Source organism: Leucopleurus acutus (assembly GCF_964270905.1).
Source record: "Leucopleurus acutus genome assembly, chromosome: 7".
Classification (NCBI taxonomy): Eukaryota; Metazoa; Chordata; class Mammalia; order Artiodactyla; family Delphinidae; genus Leucopleurus; species Leucopleurus acutus.
This window is the reverse complement of record NC_139150.1, coordinates 34,245,247-34,258,043: the sequence shown is the minus strand read 5'-3', so window position 1 is coordinate 34,258,043 and position 12,797 is coordinate 34,245,247. Positions and strand designations below refer to the sequence as shown.

Below are 12,797 nucleotides of genomic sequence, written 5' to 3'. Positions count from 1 at the left end.
ATATTTAACCTTCTCCTCATAGATTTTAGTGAAAAGATTAACTTCAGTCTATCCTTCCTCTCTTGATAAAAATTCAAGATGATAAGAAGTTTGAATTATTTTGAATTAATTAAAATTATTAATAGCTATTTCCTACTTAGGAGAAGTAGAGTTTGTACAGAAATCCATCATGCTTTGAAAATAAAATTGTTCAACATTCTATAATTTCAAGGGGCCCCTTGACCTATATTTACCAGAAGATTTCTTATGTATCAAAACTCAGTGAATAAAAAGTACTTGACCATAATTAGCATGGCTTTTATAATTTCTCTCACTGCAGTCACTGTTGCCTTTCCTAAAATGACTATTACAGAGAAGCTGTTTAACTTGAGTTCAAGCCAATTTCCAGAATCACATTTTTTCTTATTGCTGCTCAGCATAATATTGAAAATTGTTAGACCTTTAAGTGCTTTCACTTGATAACACCTCTGGCCTCTGTATCCCTTGTTAGAACATCCATCTAGGGCCAGCCTTACCTAGAAAAGGTTTCCAGGGCTGGAGGAGATAGGTGATCTGTCCCACTGCTTCTGACTGTCTGAAAATTACACAGGTGTACTTTCTTGGTAAAAGCCACTCTAATTTTTTCTATTAATCTTATCTGGATTTTTTATTTGATAGATGCGAAGTTGGGGGAACCTTTAAAACAAGCTAGGGCAAGCCTCTGGCTAACAGCATCTCCCCAAGAGGTTCAGAGTAGCAAACTGATGGCCTGTTGGCCAAGGCTGACCCATGAATATTGGGTCTGGGCCCTTGTCTCGTATAGTGTTTTAAAATGTGAATTAGTTGTCTGCTTCTAGCTTCTCTTGACCAACTAGAAAACATGACTCTATTGAGCAGTCCCCTTTATGGCACAGTGCTCTGTGGGAGCTTGGGAAGTGACGTTCTCCTCTGCAGGTCTTGTGCTCTCCAGTGCGCAGGCCCCAGCTGGCCCGCCTCACTCCCTCTTTGCCCACCTGGCACCTGCACTAGTAGAGTCTGCTCTCTTTGCTCTAAGTGACCTCCTCCCCACCCAGAAAGGTACCTCATGCAGGGGGCACAGTGGGAGACTTGGAGCCCCCAAGGATGAAGGGAGGGTGTACGACAGGGAGGTTGGGGCTCAGAGAGGAAAGAAGAAATCTAGGAATCCTGGAAGTAAGTTGCATCTCCTGCATAAAATTGCCTCCATCAATTCAAAGGCTCCCATGAGACTGGAGGGAGTCCCTGGGGTTACCTTTTCCTCCCTGATGTAGCCATTCTGCAGAAGCTTGTGCAGTGATGGTGGGAGGTAAAAAGCATCAGGGAAAATGAGGCTTTTAGGTGTCACTGGGTTTTAGTTTTTCTTTCCCTGCTTAATTCTCATTACAACCTCCTTCAAAAGTTAAGTACAAATGCCTGGGGTACTCAGCAAATGCTTCATTCAGCCGGAAGCCTCCACAGAGATTTTTACAACAGGAGTCAGATTTCATCCAAATGACATTTCATTTTTTTTTTAGTTGGGCATGAAGGGAAGACCTAGATATAAGTCCCAATCTTGTCTTCACGACTTTGTGATCTTACACAGGTTAGTATCTCTGAGTCTGTTTCACCGTCTGTAAAATGAGATCACAACACTGGCCTGCCATGCAGAAGTATTGTAGGGTGAGAAGTATGTGAAGTGCCTGGTATAACCCTGGTTCATGATAGGAGTAAAGACAATGGTAGTAATATAAATAGATCAGGAACATAGCAGATGCTCCAGCCTGAGAACTGTGATTGTCATTATTAGCTATTGCTGTTGCTTGCTCTCTACCTTGGCAACATTTGACTTGTAGGAAAATAATTATTGACACTACTCATAAGTACATATTTTAAGATGGCGTGTCCTCTTTTCCGTTGTGTTTTCTTTTCAGGCTATAAAGTGCTGTTTAGCAGATCTTCCACAGTCTATTGGCATGTGGACACCAGATGCTGTGCTTTGGCTAAGAGATTCTGTTTTGAATTGCTCAGACTGTAGCATTAAGGTTAGTTATCTTATTGGTCTTGATAAAAGGGGGCTGTCAGCCAAAAGGACTCACTTTTTTTTTTTCCCCCTTGTTTTTGTGAAAGAATTTTATCTTACTGTAAACTGATGCTTTTACCTCCGACACACTTTTATAGTCAGGAGGTTGGTTACATGTGTAGCTATAAGATATCTGATGGTTTAATTTTTATTTAAGAATTTATCCTATATCTCCAGTGTTACTTTTAAACCCTTTATATAATTTTTTGATTATTAATAAGGTAGCAGGTAGTTCCGTGCTCCTATTTTGCTCCATGATAAGGAGTTAAGTCTGCAACAAAGGACCATGTATCTCTTGATAAATGTTTCTAAAGACCATTTAAATAAGTCCGGTATTTCTTTCTTTTATCCCTAAAGTAAAATGGATTATAAACAAATATTTGCTTGTAATCTTGGTTTTTGTCTCTTCCTAAAACTTATTTAAACTGCTTTATTTCTTTCACTAGCGTGTTTCTTTTTCACACTCTTGCATCTTCATATCAAAAACACTGCTCATATTTCCAAGAATAGAAATGTAAGATAATATTTCTCTATTTTAACTGATGTAAATAGTGTTATCATTTTATATAAGCATTTAACAATGTTAGCACTGAAATGTCCTTGAGAAATATCTTCATGAAGACCTCTCACTTATTCGAGCCCACACTGATTTTCCTATCTTCATTCTCCTCTAGGGTTTATCATGTGCAATCACACAGTTATATACCATTTTATATTCTTCAATTGCCACATGAATATTGTTTTCTCAGCTACATTTTCAGCTCCTAAAGCCAGGGTATTGGGTAGTCAATAAAAATCTTTTTAATGCTTGATTTTTGAAACGGTGTTTCTGTACCATAAATATCAAAATGAATTAGCAGTCAGTACTTCATTAGCCCTCCAAAGAATGAATTTAAATAGACTCCTCTTGCTAGGAGAAAAGCTTTTAAAGTAAATTACTTTAGAAGGATTGCCTTGCTGGTGTCTCCTTGTCTTCATGCCTGTGTTCCTGCCTTTCATTTCTAGCCCAATTTGGTAAAAGATAGATGTGGCTAGAAGTGTCTCATTTTTGTTATTCCTGAGATAAACCAGAGGAGCTGATGAGAAGAATTAACAGTCACCCAGCCCTTTGGGACACACAGTCCAGTTATCAACGTGTGGTGCTCCCATACAGACATTCACCCCTCTGACAGAAAAAGGTAGCCAGGTAATCAGAGGTCTCCTGGGCGAAAGGTGCAAAATGGTGACTATAATTTTGGCCTATTCAGTGGAGCTTTCTTCCTCTTTTTCTCCCAAGGTCCCTCTCCTCTCATGTAACTGGGGGAAAGGGAGAGGAGTGAGAGCAGATATTAGGACCAAACAAGGACTTTGGACCAAAGATCCCAAAGGGTATGGTGAAGGTCAAAGTTTTTTCTTTCCCTTCCCTGTCTGAGGGTACACCAGCATTAAGCAGAATTCTTACAGGACATTTTGCCGTTTTTATTATTTTTTATTGTTGAAGTTGGATGATGAGCACATGGGGATTCATTGGGTTACTCTTTCTTCTTTGAGTGTTTTAACATGTCATTAATGTAAAAAAATTAATCATGATATATAGAATCACTTCCTCTCAGTGATAATGACCTCTAGCCAGTCATAGATATTCTCAGTTTTTAGAGGTTAGTAAATTTTTCATTTCCACAAGCTTGCCACTGGTTTCTAGACTACTTGGACCTACGAGCTTATTCATTGCTACAGCTGTGTTAGATAATTCATCTGACCTCAAATAAAATGATTTTAGCAAGTCGGGTTCTTTGCAAAATGCTGTTTTATAATATTTAAAGTTAATATTATAACCACCTCAGAATTCAGCGTGAACTTGGATTTCTTTAAGTTGGTTTTGTGTGTTTTCCAAAGGTGACAAAAGTGGATGAAACCAGAGGGATGGCACATATTTATTTATTTACCCCCAAGAACTTCCCCGACCCTCACCGCAGTATCAATCGCCAGATCACAAACGCAGACTTGTGGAAGCATCAGAAGGATGTGTTTCTGAGTGCCATATCCAGCGGAGCTAGCTCCCCCAACAGCAAGAGTGCGAACACCTCCGTTGTGGGCAACACTGGAGAGAATTTCAGAAAGAGCCTCTCGGATATCCTCAAAAAGTCGTTGGTAGACCATACCAGCTCTTTCTCCGTGGAGGAGCTGCCACCTCCTGTCCACTTGTCCAAGCCAGGGGAACACATGGATGTGTACGTGCCAGTGGCCTGTCACCCGGGCTACTTTGTCGTCCAGCCGTGGCAAGAGATACATAAGCTGGAAGTTCTGATGGAAGAGATGATTCTTTATTACAGTGTGTCTGAGGAGCGCCATGTGGCAGTGGAGAAAGACCAAGTGTATGCTGCAAAAGTGGAAAATAAGTAGGTCCTTGGACAGACAGAGCCTTTTATTCTCCTCCTAAGAAAAACGTGTAGAATGATACCAAGAGTCCTTAATCCCTGCAGGGGGACTTGGAACTGCACAAATGGGAATTTTGAATGTGAAATGAGACCAATGAATTGTGCAACTTTCTAATATTTAAAATGATGCCATTTATCTAAAAATCTAATGACCCTAGTGCTGTTAAAAACCTCATTATATCTAAAGTGAATGTTTAAATATTTTTTCTGCTTTCCTATGAGAAAAATATTTTTTTATTTAAGAAATAATGTTTTTTATTTAATGACTTTCTAAATTTTAAAAATAAAATGTTTAGGGGCTTCCCTGGTGGTGCGGTGGTTGGGGGTCCGCCTGCCGATGCAGGGGACGCGGGTTCGTGCCCCGGTCCGGGAGGATCCCACATGCCGCGGAGCGGCTGGGCCCGTGAGCCATGGCCGCTGAGCCTGCGCGTCTAGAGCCTGTGCTCCGCAACGGGAGAGGCCACAGCAGTGAGAGGCCCGCGTACCGCAAAAATAAATAAATAAATAAAATAAAATGTTTAGGGCTTCCCTGGTGGCGCAGTAGTTTAGAGTCTGCCTGCCGGTGCTGGGGATGTGGATTCGTGCCCCGGTCCGGGAAGATCCACATGCCGCGGAGCTGCTAGGCCCGTGAGCCATGGCCACTGAGCCTGTGCGTCCAGAGCCTGTGCTCTGCAACAGGAGAGGCCACAACAGTGAGAGGCCCGCATACCGCAAAAAAAAAAAAAAAAAAAAAGTATAAGAAAACAAAGTCAGTCAACCAACATAACCCTTGTTAAACTACTTATGTATTTCTTCTAGTTTTTTTCCTATACATATTTATACAATTGGTATATTACTATATATAATTTCATACCTACTTTTTCACTTAACATAATTCTGTGAACACTTTTCCATGTGATGAGATTTCTTCATAAACATTTTAATGGCTAAATATTCCATCATATAGAGAAATCATAATTTACTTATCACTTTCTTTTGTAGGTTTTTTTCTCCCAGATTTTTCACTGTTACAAATAATGTTGAACTTAAATCTTTGTTCGGCTCTCTGATTATGTATTTATGAGATAGATTCCTAGAAGAGAAGTCACTTGTTTAAAGATTACAGGATTTTTGATATATGCAGTCAGTTTCTTTCTAGAGAGCTTGTGGCACCCTTTATAAGGTGCAACAGTGCCTATTTCACTGCTCTTTGGCCTTTGGACAGTGAGAATCATAATTCCTTACTTTTGTTTTAGCACTTTCAGTCTGTTTTCTCACATTTGCACATTTGGATCCACACTCTCCTCTCCTGAAGCCCCCAGGATGTGCTGGTTCCAACCCAAGGAAGCCCAAGTTCCTCAAGCTATACGCTCACTCCGGGAAGCCCTGGATAATGGCACAAGCTCCCCGCTCCCCCTTCCCTTTGCCGGCTTTCTTAGGGAAAATGTGCCAGCTTATTTGACAATGCTGAACAAAAAGAACAATCTCTCCCCCTACCCTCCCTGTCCCAACACACAGACATACATACACACCCCCCAAAACTCAACTTGAAAGGGCAACTGCTTATTTTTTTTTCTATAAAATGCTTTCCTTCATTCTTTTGTTTGTTTGTTTGTTTGTTTTGCGGTACGCGGGCCTCTCGCTGCTGTGGCCTCTCCTGTTGCAGAGCACAGGCTCCAGACGCGCAGGCTCAGCGGCCATGGCTCACGGGCCCAGCCGCTCAGCGGCATGTGAGATCTTCCCAGACCGGGGCACGAACCCGTGTCCCCTGCATCGGCAGGTGGACTCTCAACCACTGCGCCACCAGGGAAGCCCCTCATTCATTCTTAAGATAGCAAGTACAGGCATTTATAAAATTTTGTTATTTTTATGGGAGGAAAAAAACTAATTTTCAACACTTAAAAGTGAAAAGTATAATAGCTCTCATTCTAAAAAGCATTCAACTTATATGTCATAAGCTTTAAAAATATTTTTTAAATATTTAAAAAATATTTTTACTATATGTTATTTACAATCATAAGCATAAATGGATTCCAATTTGCCTCATCAGAACTCTTTGTTATTGGATAGTTTAATCTCAGTTAAAGCCAAGCTAATGCTAACTCTTATCTGAGGAGCAGATTAATGATGATTAGTGGTGGGGAGGTGCCACTTGGAGGGAAGGATCATGTGAAGAGATCTGTAGTGTGGGACTTCAGACTCTACCCCTACTCCCCCATGGATTGAACAGTTCTGCCTCAGGACTCTGGGGCGTTAATCCGTTAATTTGTCCCAGATAATCAAGGGATGTCTTATATATGGGAACAGATTATCTGATATTTTTTGAAACTTTATGAACTGAATCAATGTAAAGTGTTCAGAGCTTCTGTCTTGCTTACAACCCAGGACTATTTACTAAACCTTGTTCCCAGCTCTGGTAAGTTAAGATTTAGGAATTTCAGGTACAGTTTTGATTTACAGTGATTTCCAAATCTATCCCAATTTAAGAATAACCTGGGAAGCCTATTAAAAATGCAGATTCCCCTTCCTCACCCCAGGCCTCCTGAGTCAGAATCTCTGGCAGTAGAACCCCAGAATCTGTGTTTTAAGTAAACTCTCCAGGTGATCCACATGTAGCCTTGCACTGAAATTGGTAATGTCGTCAAAACTGAAGCCTTTATTTAAGCTCTTAGTTTTGAAAGTTGAAAGCTAAATAGAAATGCAACACATAGGTTTCCTGATGGTTCTCTCCTCACAGCTCTGTACCTCTTATTTATAGACTAAAAGCACAGACCATCAGTCATTTGCCTTGTACAGTTTAAAGACAGTGATATTGGTGGAAACCAAATGTTTTTATCTCCTTTTACACTTATATGAATTAGCAACCTGCACCATACTGGCATTTCCACATATGGAAATTTCTCTTCAAATTAATCTAAAGTTCTTATTTGCACAGCTTATCTTCATTTTAAGAATACTTATAATAATGGCTGCCATTTGCCAACTGTCTGTTATATGCCAAATTAATGTGTTAGGCACTTCATATGTATTATTTCTGCAAGTAAATTAAAACTAAACATTACACATCAGATAATTGAGGCACAGAGAGGTTAAATAAAGAGCCCAGAGTTAACATGACTGAAAAATGGCTCAGTGGGACTCCAGCTCAGGTCTGTTTGGCCCCCAAAAGTCAGGTCTGTTTGGCCCTCAGGTCATGTACTTATTATGATACCTTTCTGTGTCCCTGTTGTCTCTGTGATTCATGGGTAATTGCTTGCTTCACTTTGGGCTTATCTGAAGGTTTCTAGAGTTCCTCCCAGAACCCCCCAATTATATACAGTGTTTGAAGTTGGCCTCTTTGTAGCTTTTTTTTTTTTTAATAAGTTTATTTTATTTATTTTTGGCTGCACTGGGTGTTTGTTGCTGCACATGGGCTTTCTATAATTGCGGTGAGCGGGGGCTACTCTTCGTTGCAGTGAGCAGGCTTCTCACTGCGGTGGCTTCTCATGTTGCAGAGCACGGGCTCTAGGCACGCGGGCCTCAGTAGCTGTGGCACGAGGGCTCAATAGTTGTGGCTCGCGGGCTCTGGAGCGCAGGCTCAGTAGTTGTGGCGCACGGGCTTAGTTGCTCCGCGGCACGTGGGATCTTCCTGGACCTGGGATCGAACCCGTGTCCCCTGCATTGGCAGGTGGATTCTGAACCACTACACCACCAGGGAAGTCCCGAAACCATTCTTATTAAAGATATAGAGCTCATTACCGAGTCCAGTGGCTTCTGTTAACTCAATCCTAGTTGACCTCCCTGTAACATGGAATGCTTTACACTACTTGTCTCTTGGTTTCTGCAGCACCACTCTTTTCAGGACCTCCTGCTGCCACCTACCTTCTATTCCTCAGTCTCCTTTTACTGGGTAACCTTCCTTTGCCTTAAATTTTTGTGTTTCCCAGGATTCTGTCCTCACTTCACTTTTTTTCAAACATTCTCTGCTGAAGCATTCTCATTCTCTCTCATAGCTTCATAAACTACCTTTATTTTGATGACCTTCCCCCCTACCAACTCTAATCTGTATCTCCTGCTTCAGCCATTCTCCTGAGCTCCAGACCTTTGGTCCAGATGCTACCTGGATAGCCCTAAAGTATCTTGCCTGGAAGTCCCTGAATTAATGCATTCTCCATACCTGGTCCCGCTTGCTTCTCTCTTTCCATCTTCCACACATGGACCTTGTCCCCAAAGTACGGCCATTTCCTGTCTCCCCGTCAAAGTGAAGGGATCTGCCAGCCTTGTCCTGATTGTGCTCTGTAGCACTGTTTCCTCCTGCTTAGTGGTGGTTTTCCTTTATTAGCTCCGTGAGGCCTGTAAAAGGGTATTGAGTGAACAAATTCCATCAAATGAGCCAGTGACAAAGCAGAGAATAGTAACCTTTGGAAAAGAAGAAGCAGTCTCTTTAAAAACTTCTACAACAGCATAGTTTTATATTTTAGTAAATAACATTTGTATTAATTTTCCTTTTTATCAAAAAATGTTGCCCTTAAAGCAGGTGTTGACTTTGTGCGTTTTTTTCTTCCTTTTTACTCCAATGCACATCTAGGTGGTACAGGGTGCTTTTAAAAGGAATCCTGACCAATGGACTGGTGTCCGTGTATGAGCTGGACTATGGCAAGCACGAATTAGTCAACATAAGAAAAGTGCAGCCCCTGGTGGACATGTTCCGAAAGCTGCCGTTTCAAGCAGTCACAGCTCAACTAGCAGGTAACTTCTGGGGAATTTGGACTCATGACACAACAGTAGTATATATTGTCATTTTGTCCTGGGTACAGAATCATTGGCCTATTGATAATTTTTAATGATCTCTCAAGGTCATGCCCTTCCACTATATCTGTTTCTGTTTTTCCATATTCCTTTCTGTCTCTGGTTTCATGTATGAGTATTTTTCTAAAACTGTAATCTTCGTACAGGTACAGTATTGCATTCTGCTTTCACACTGTTGCTTTTTGGGTGGTTGTTTGATGGTCCTGATAACAATTCTTAATAGCTGCAAAATATTCTGTTTAATCATTGTTACCCTATTGTTGAACATTTAGGTTGTTTACACTTTTATTGTAGTATTGAGGAAAAAACCCACAGCTACATATATTAGCCAAAACAAGCAGATGGAAACAATGAGACAAATAACCAACAGGAGAACATTGCGCGATTAAGATTTCATAATTTATTGCAGGAATTATAATGCATCTACGTAATGGACTTTCACAATTATAAAACATCCCTGGCTCGTAGAATATGACCATTTTCATGGCCAAATCAGTTTCCACTGGCATTGCAACTAACAACACACAAGTGTGTGATTTCACCACACTCACACCAGCCTGTTGACTGTCATAAAATCTGAGGAGCTGAGTTAATAGGTGTAGAGTGGTACTTCTTTATGATACTGTCTGATGAGATTTGTTTTATCTTCTGTGAAGACAGTGCAGATATCTGTGTGCCCTCTACCAGTAGGTAGCATGGGTGCCTAGCTGAAACTCCACCCAGAGAGCTGTCGCCGTGAGCAGAGGGTGCGGAGGCCAAGAGGGCTGAGGGGTGCTGACACCTCCAGTTGTCTGGAGGTCCTGCTGTGCTGGGATAGGGCAAGTTATGACCACATGTGCAACCCTCATTCCTCACCCCCCGCTCACCCCATACACTTAGCAGTGGCAGAACTGACTTGATTTCAGAAATGAGAGAAATTATATATATAAATTCTTCTTATTGACAGTGTTTATTGAAGATATATATATATATGTAGATAGATAGATAGGTAGAAAGAGAGAGAGAGAGAGATTGCCTTATTTGAAGTATTTTCCAGTTTCTTTGTGTCTCCTACTAGAACTCAAAGGAAACTCCCATGGTAGACAGATATGAACCAAAAATGGCATCTTACACATGACATGACTACCACTGATCTGCTTTGAACTCAAACTTCTAAATGGTTTCTTCAGAATTAATGGCTACATTTTTCATTTTCACTTTATAACATTCAGGTTTTTCTAACAACACATTTTGTTAAACATGACAATCAAACGGCCCAGTGAAGGGGTCTCTGTGAGGGAGGATCGCATGGCCCCATCATCCCCACCCCGGCTTCGTGGCCACAGTCACTGGTCTTCCCTGTGCAGGGGACTCTACAGCCGCTTCATTTCACTGAATTCGTGCCAGTGCTGGGAGGCTCAGGCTCTGTTACAGTCACTGAAGCAGCAGCTTATAGACAGTTCTAGGCTTCTCTCATGGGAAATTCTTAGTAATCAAAGAATTTAGCCCACTCACGACACCGAAAAGTCTTTTAAATTATATGTGAAACTCCCAGACCTTCATCACTATGGGGCATAATTTATATATCTAATCTAACATATGTGAACTTAATTTATGTTAGTTAATAATACTTCTTGAAAAATACATATTCTTGTCTCAGTTTTGTTTTAAAACCTAATTCAGAATTCTCTAACTTGAGCTCTCAAGTTTAAAAGTCATGGGGATTTAGAAATACATAGGACTTAAAATTCATCTGGTCCAACCACTTTATTTTACAAGAAGTAAACTGAGGCCTGAGAAATCAACTGGTTTCCTCACGATCATACCATTTGATAGAGGAAGAGCTGGGAATAGTAACTGAGTCTCCAGACTTTCATTCCAGTGCTTTTACCATGGTGATGTATGTAATTTAAAATACTGTTGGGCTTCCCTGGTGGCGCAGTGGTTGAGATTCCGCCTGCCGATGCAGGGGACACGGGTTCGTGCCCCGGTCCGGGAGGATCCCACATGCCGCGGAGCGACTGGGCCTGTGAGCCATGGCTGCTGAGCCTGTGCGTCCAGAGCCTGTGCTCCGCAACGGGAGAGGCCACAACAGTGAGAGGCCCCCGTACCACAAATAAAATAAAATACTGTTAAGTGTATTAATTCTTCTTCTTCTTCTTTTCTTTTTTTACTATATCTGGTTCATCAGGGAAAAAAATCTGTAAATAAGAGAAATGTCATTGATATTGATATTTCATTCTCCATCAGTCTATATCTACATATACGTTACGGAAACGGGCAGTCATTATTATAACTTCATTTTATATCACAGCATTAAATCTCAAATGAAATTTGTGTCTGTAAGTGAAGGTTTACAGAAATAACCCCATTCAGAATAGAAAAACTGTAAGCAAGACTGTTGTAAGATTCTTCAGCATCTGTTTTTCAGTTAGGCAAGTCTAAGCTGGTGTGTTTAACTACTTTGGGACTATTTAAATAGTTTTCCATTATAACGGGTCAAAGAAAGGCTCATTTGACCCCTCATTGATCTGCGAACTCCCTTCCTCTTAGGAGTGAAGTGCAGCCAGTGGTCTGAGGAGGCTTCGATGGTGTTTCGAAATCACGTGGAGAAGAAACCTCTGGTGGCATTGGTGCAGACAGTTATAGAAAACACTAACCCTTGGGACCGGAAAGTAGTGGTCTATTTAGTGGACACGTCACTGCCAGACACAGATATCTGGATTCATGATTTTATGTCAGAGTATCTGGTAGAGCTTTCAAAAATCAATTAATCACTGCTTCTGAGACCCTGACAACTAATTCAGATTTTTTTTAGCAATAACAAAATGTAGTAGGCTTTAAAAAAAAAAAATCTTACCTCTGCTACATGGCTCTGACTGCTGTGCGGGATTGAAAAGAATATGTTTGTGTTTGATGAAAGATATTTAACAAGTTTTGTTTTAACAGAGTTGACTTTTCAAAGAGAATTTGCACTTGAATTATTACTATAATATTAGAATAAAATGTTTATCAATACAAAAACTGACTATCTTATCATTTCTAGGCTTTATGATCTTAAGGTGAAGAGTTTCCCTTTCTATTCATGTTGTCTTCCTTGTGGTGCTCGGTTCTTTTCCAGTTAGACTGAGAATTCCGTGACTTAACCCTACCCTGGGGTAGTGATGGGTCCCAAAGCAGGTGCTCACCACACCATGTGAAGTCTCTCCCGAGTCTTTAGCCCATCAGCATTGCTAGTGGTGCTGCTGGAGGAACAGCCCAGGCAAACCAGCACATCCTGATCACCCCAGATCACCCCAAATCTTGGGTGGCTTATTGCCCAGAGAGTCTGGACTGAAAACGCAGGCCTTTACAGTCTCCCTGCCCAACCTCCCTGTTTACTACTCCTTGCGCCAGCCACACTGGACCTTCCCAAACCCCATGCATGTTCATCTAGGACTACTGATACTCTAAAGGAAGCTTCACTTCCCTCCAGACCACTCTTATTCTTTTCCCTCAGACTGCAGCTCATTTTCTCCCCACCATTTTTGTTTGTCAGTATCCTCCCTGACCTCCCAGTCTGTCCATGAAGCCTTCCC

General features: G+C 41.2%; 1 protein-coding gene across 1 annotated transcript in view; it reads left to right on the top strand.

Moving 5' to 3' along the window:
* Positions 1 to 12,184, top strand: part of TDRD7 (tudor domain containing 7) — an 88,488-nt gene extending 76,304 nt beyond the window's left edge. The window contains exons 14-17 of the mRNA XM_082842814.1: positions 1,908 to 2,018; positions 3,932 to 4,434; positions 9,020 to 9,180; positions 11,773 to 12,184. Of these exons, the coding sequence (XP_082698940.1) occupies positions 1,908 to 2,018; positions 3,932 to 4,434; positions 9,020 to 9,180; positions 11,773 to 11,993 (996 nt within the window). The 3' untranslated portion in view covers positions 11,994 to 12,184. The remainder of the gene's footprint in view (positions 1 to 1,907; positions 2,019 to 3,931; positions 4,435 to 9,019; positions 9,181 to 11,772) is intronic.
* The last annotated feature ends 613 nt before the right edge of the window (positions 12,185 to 12,797 follow it).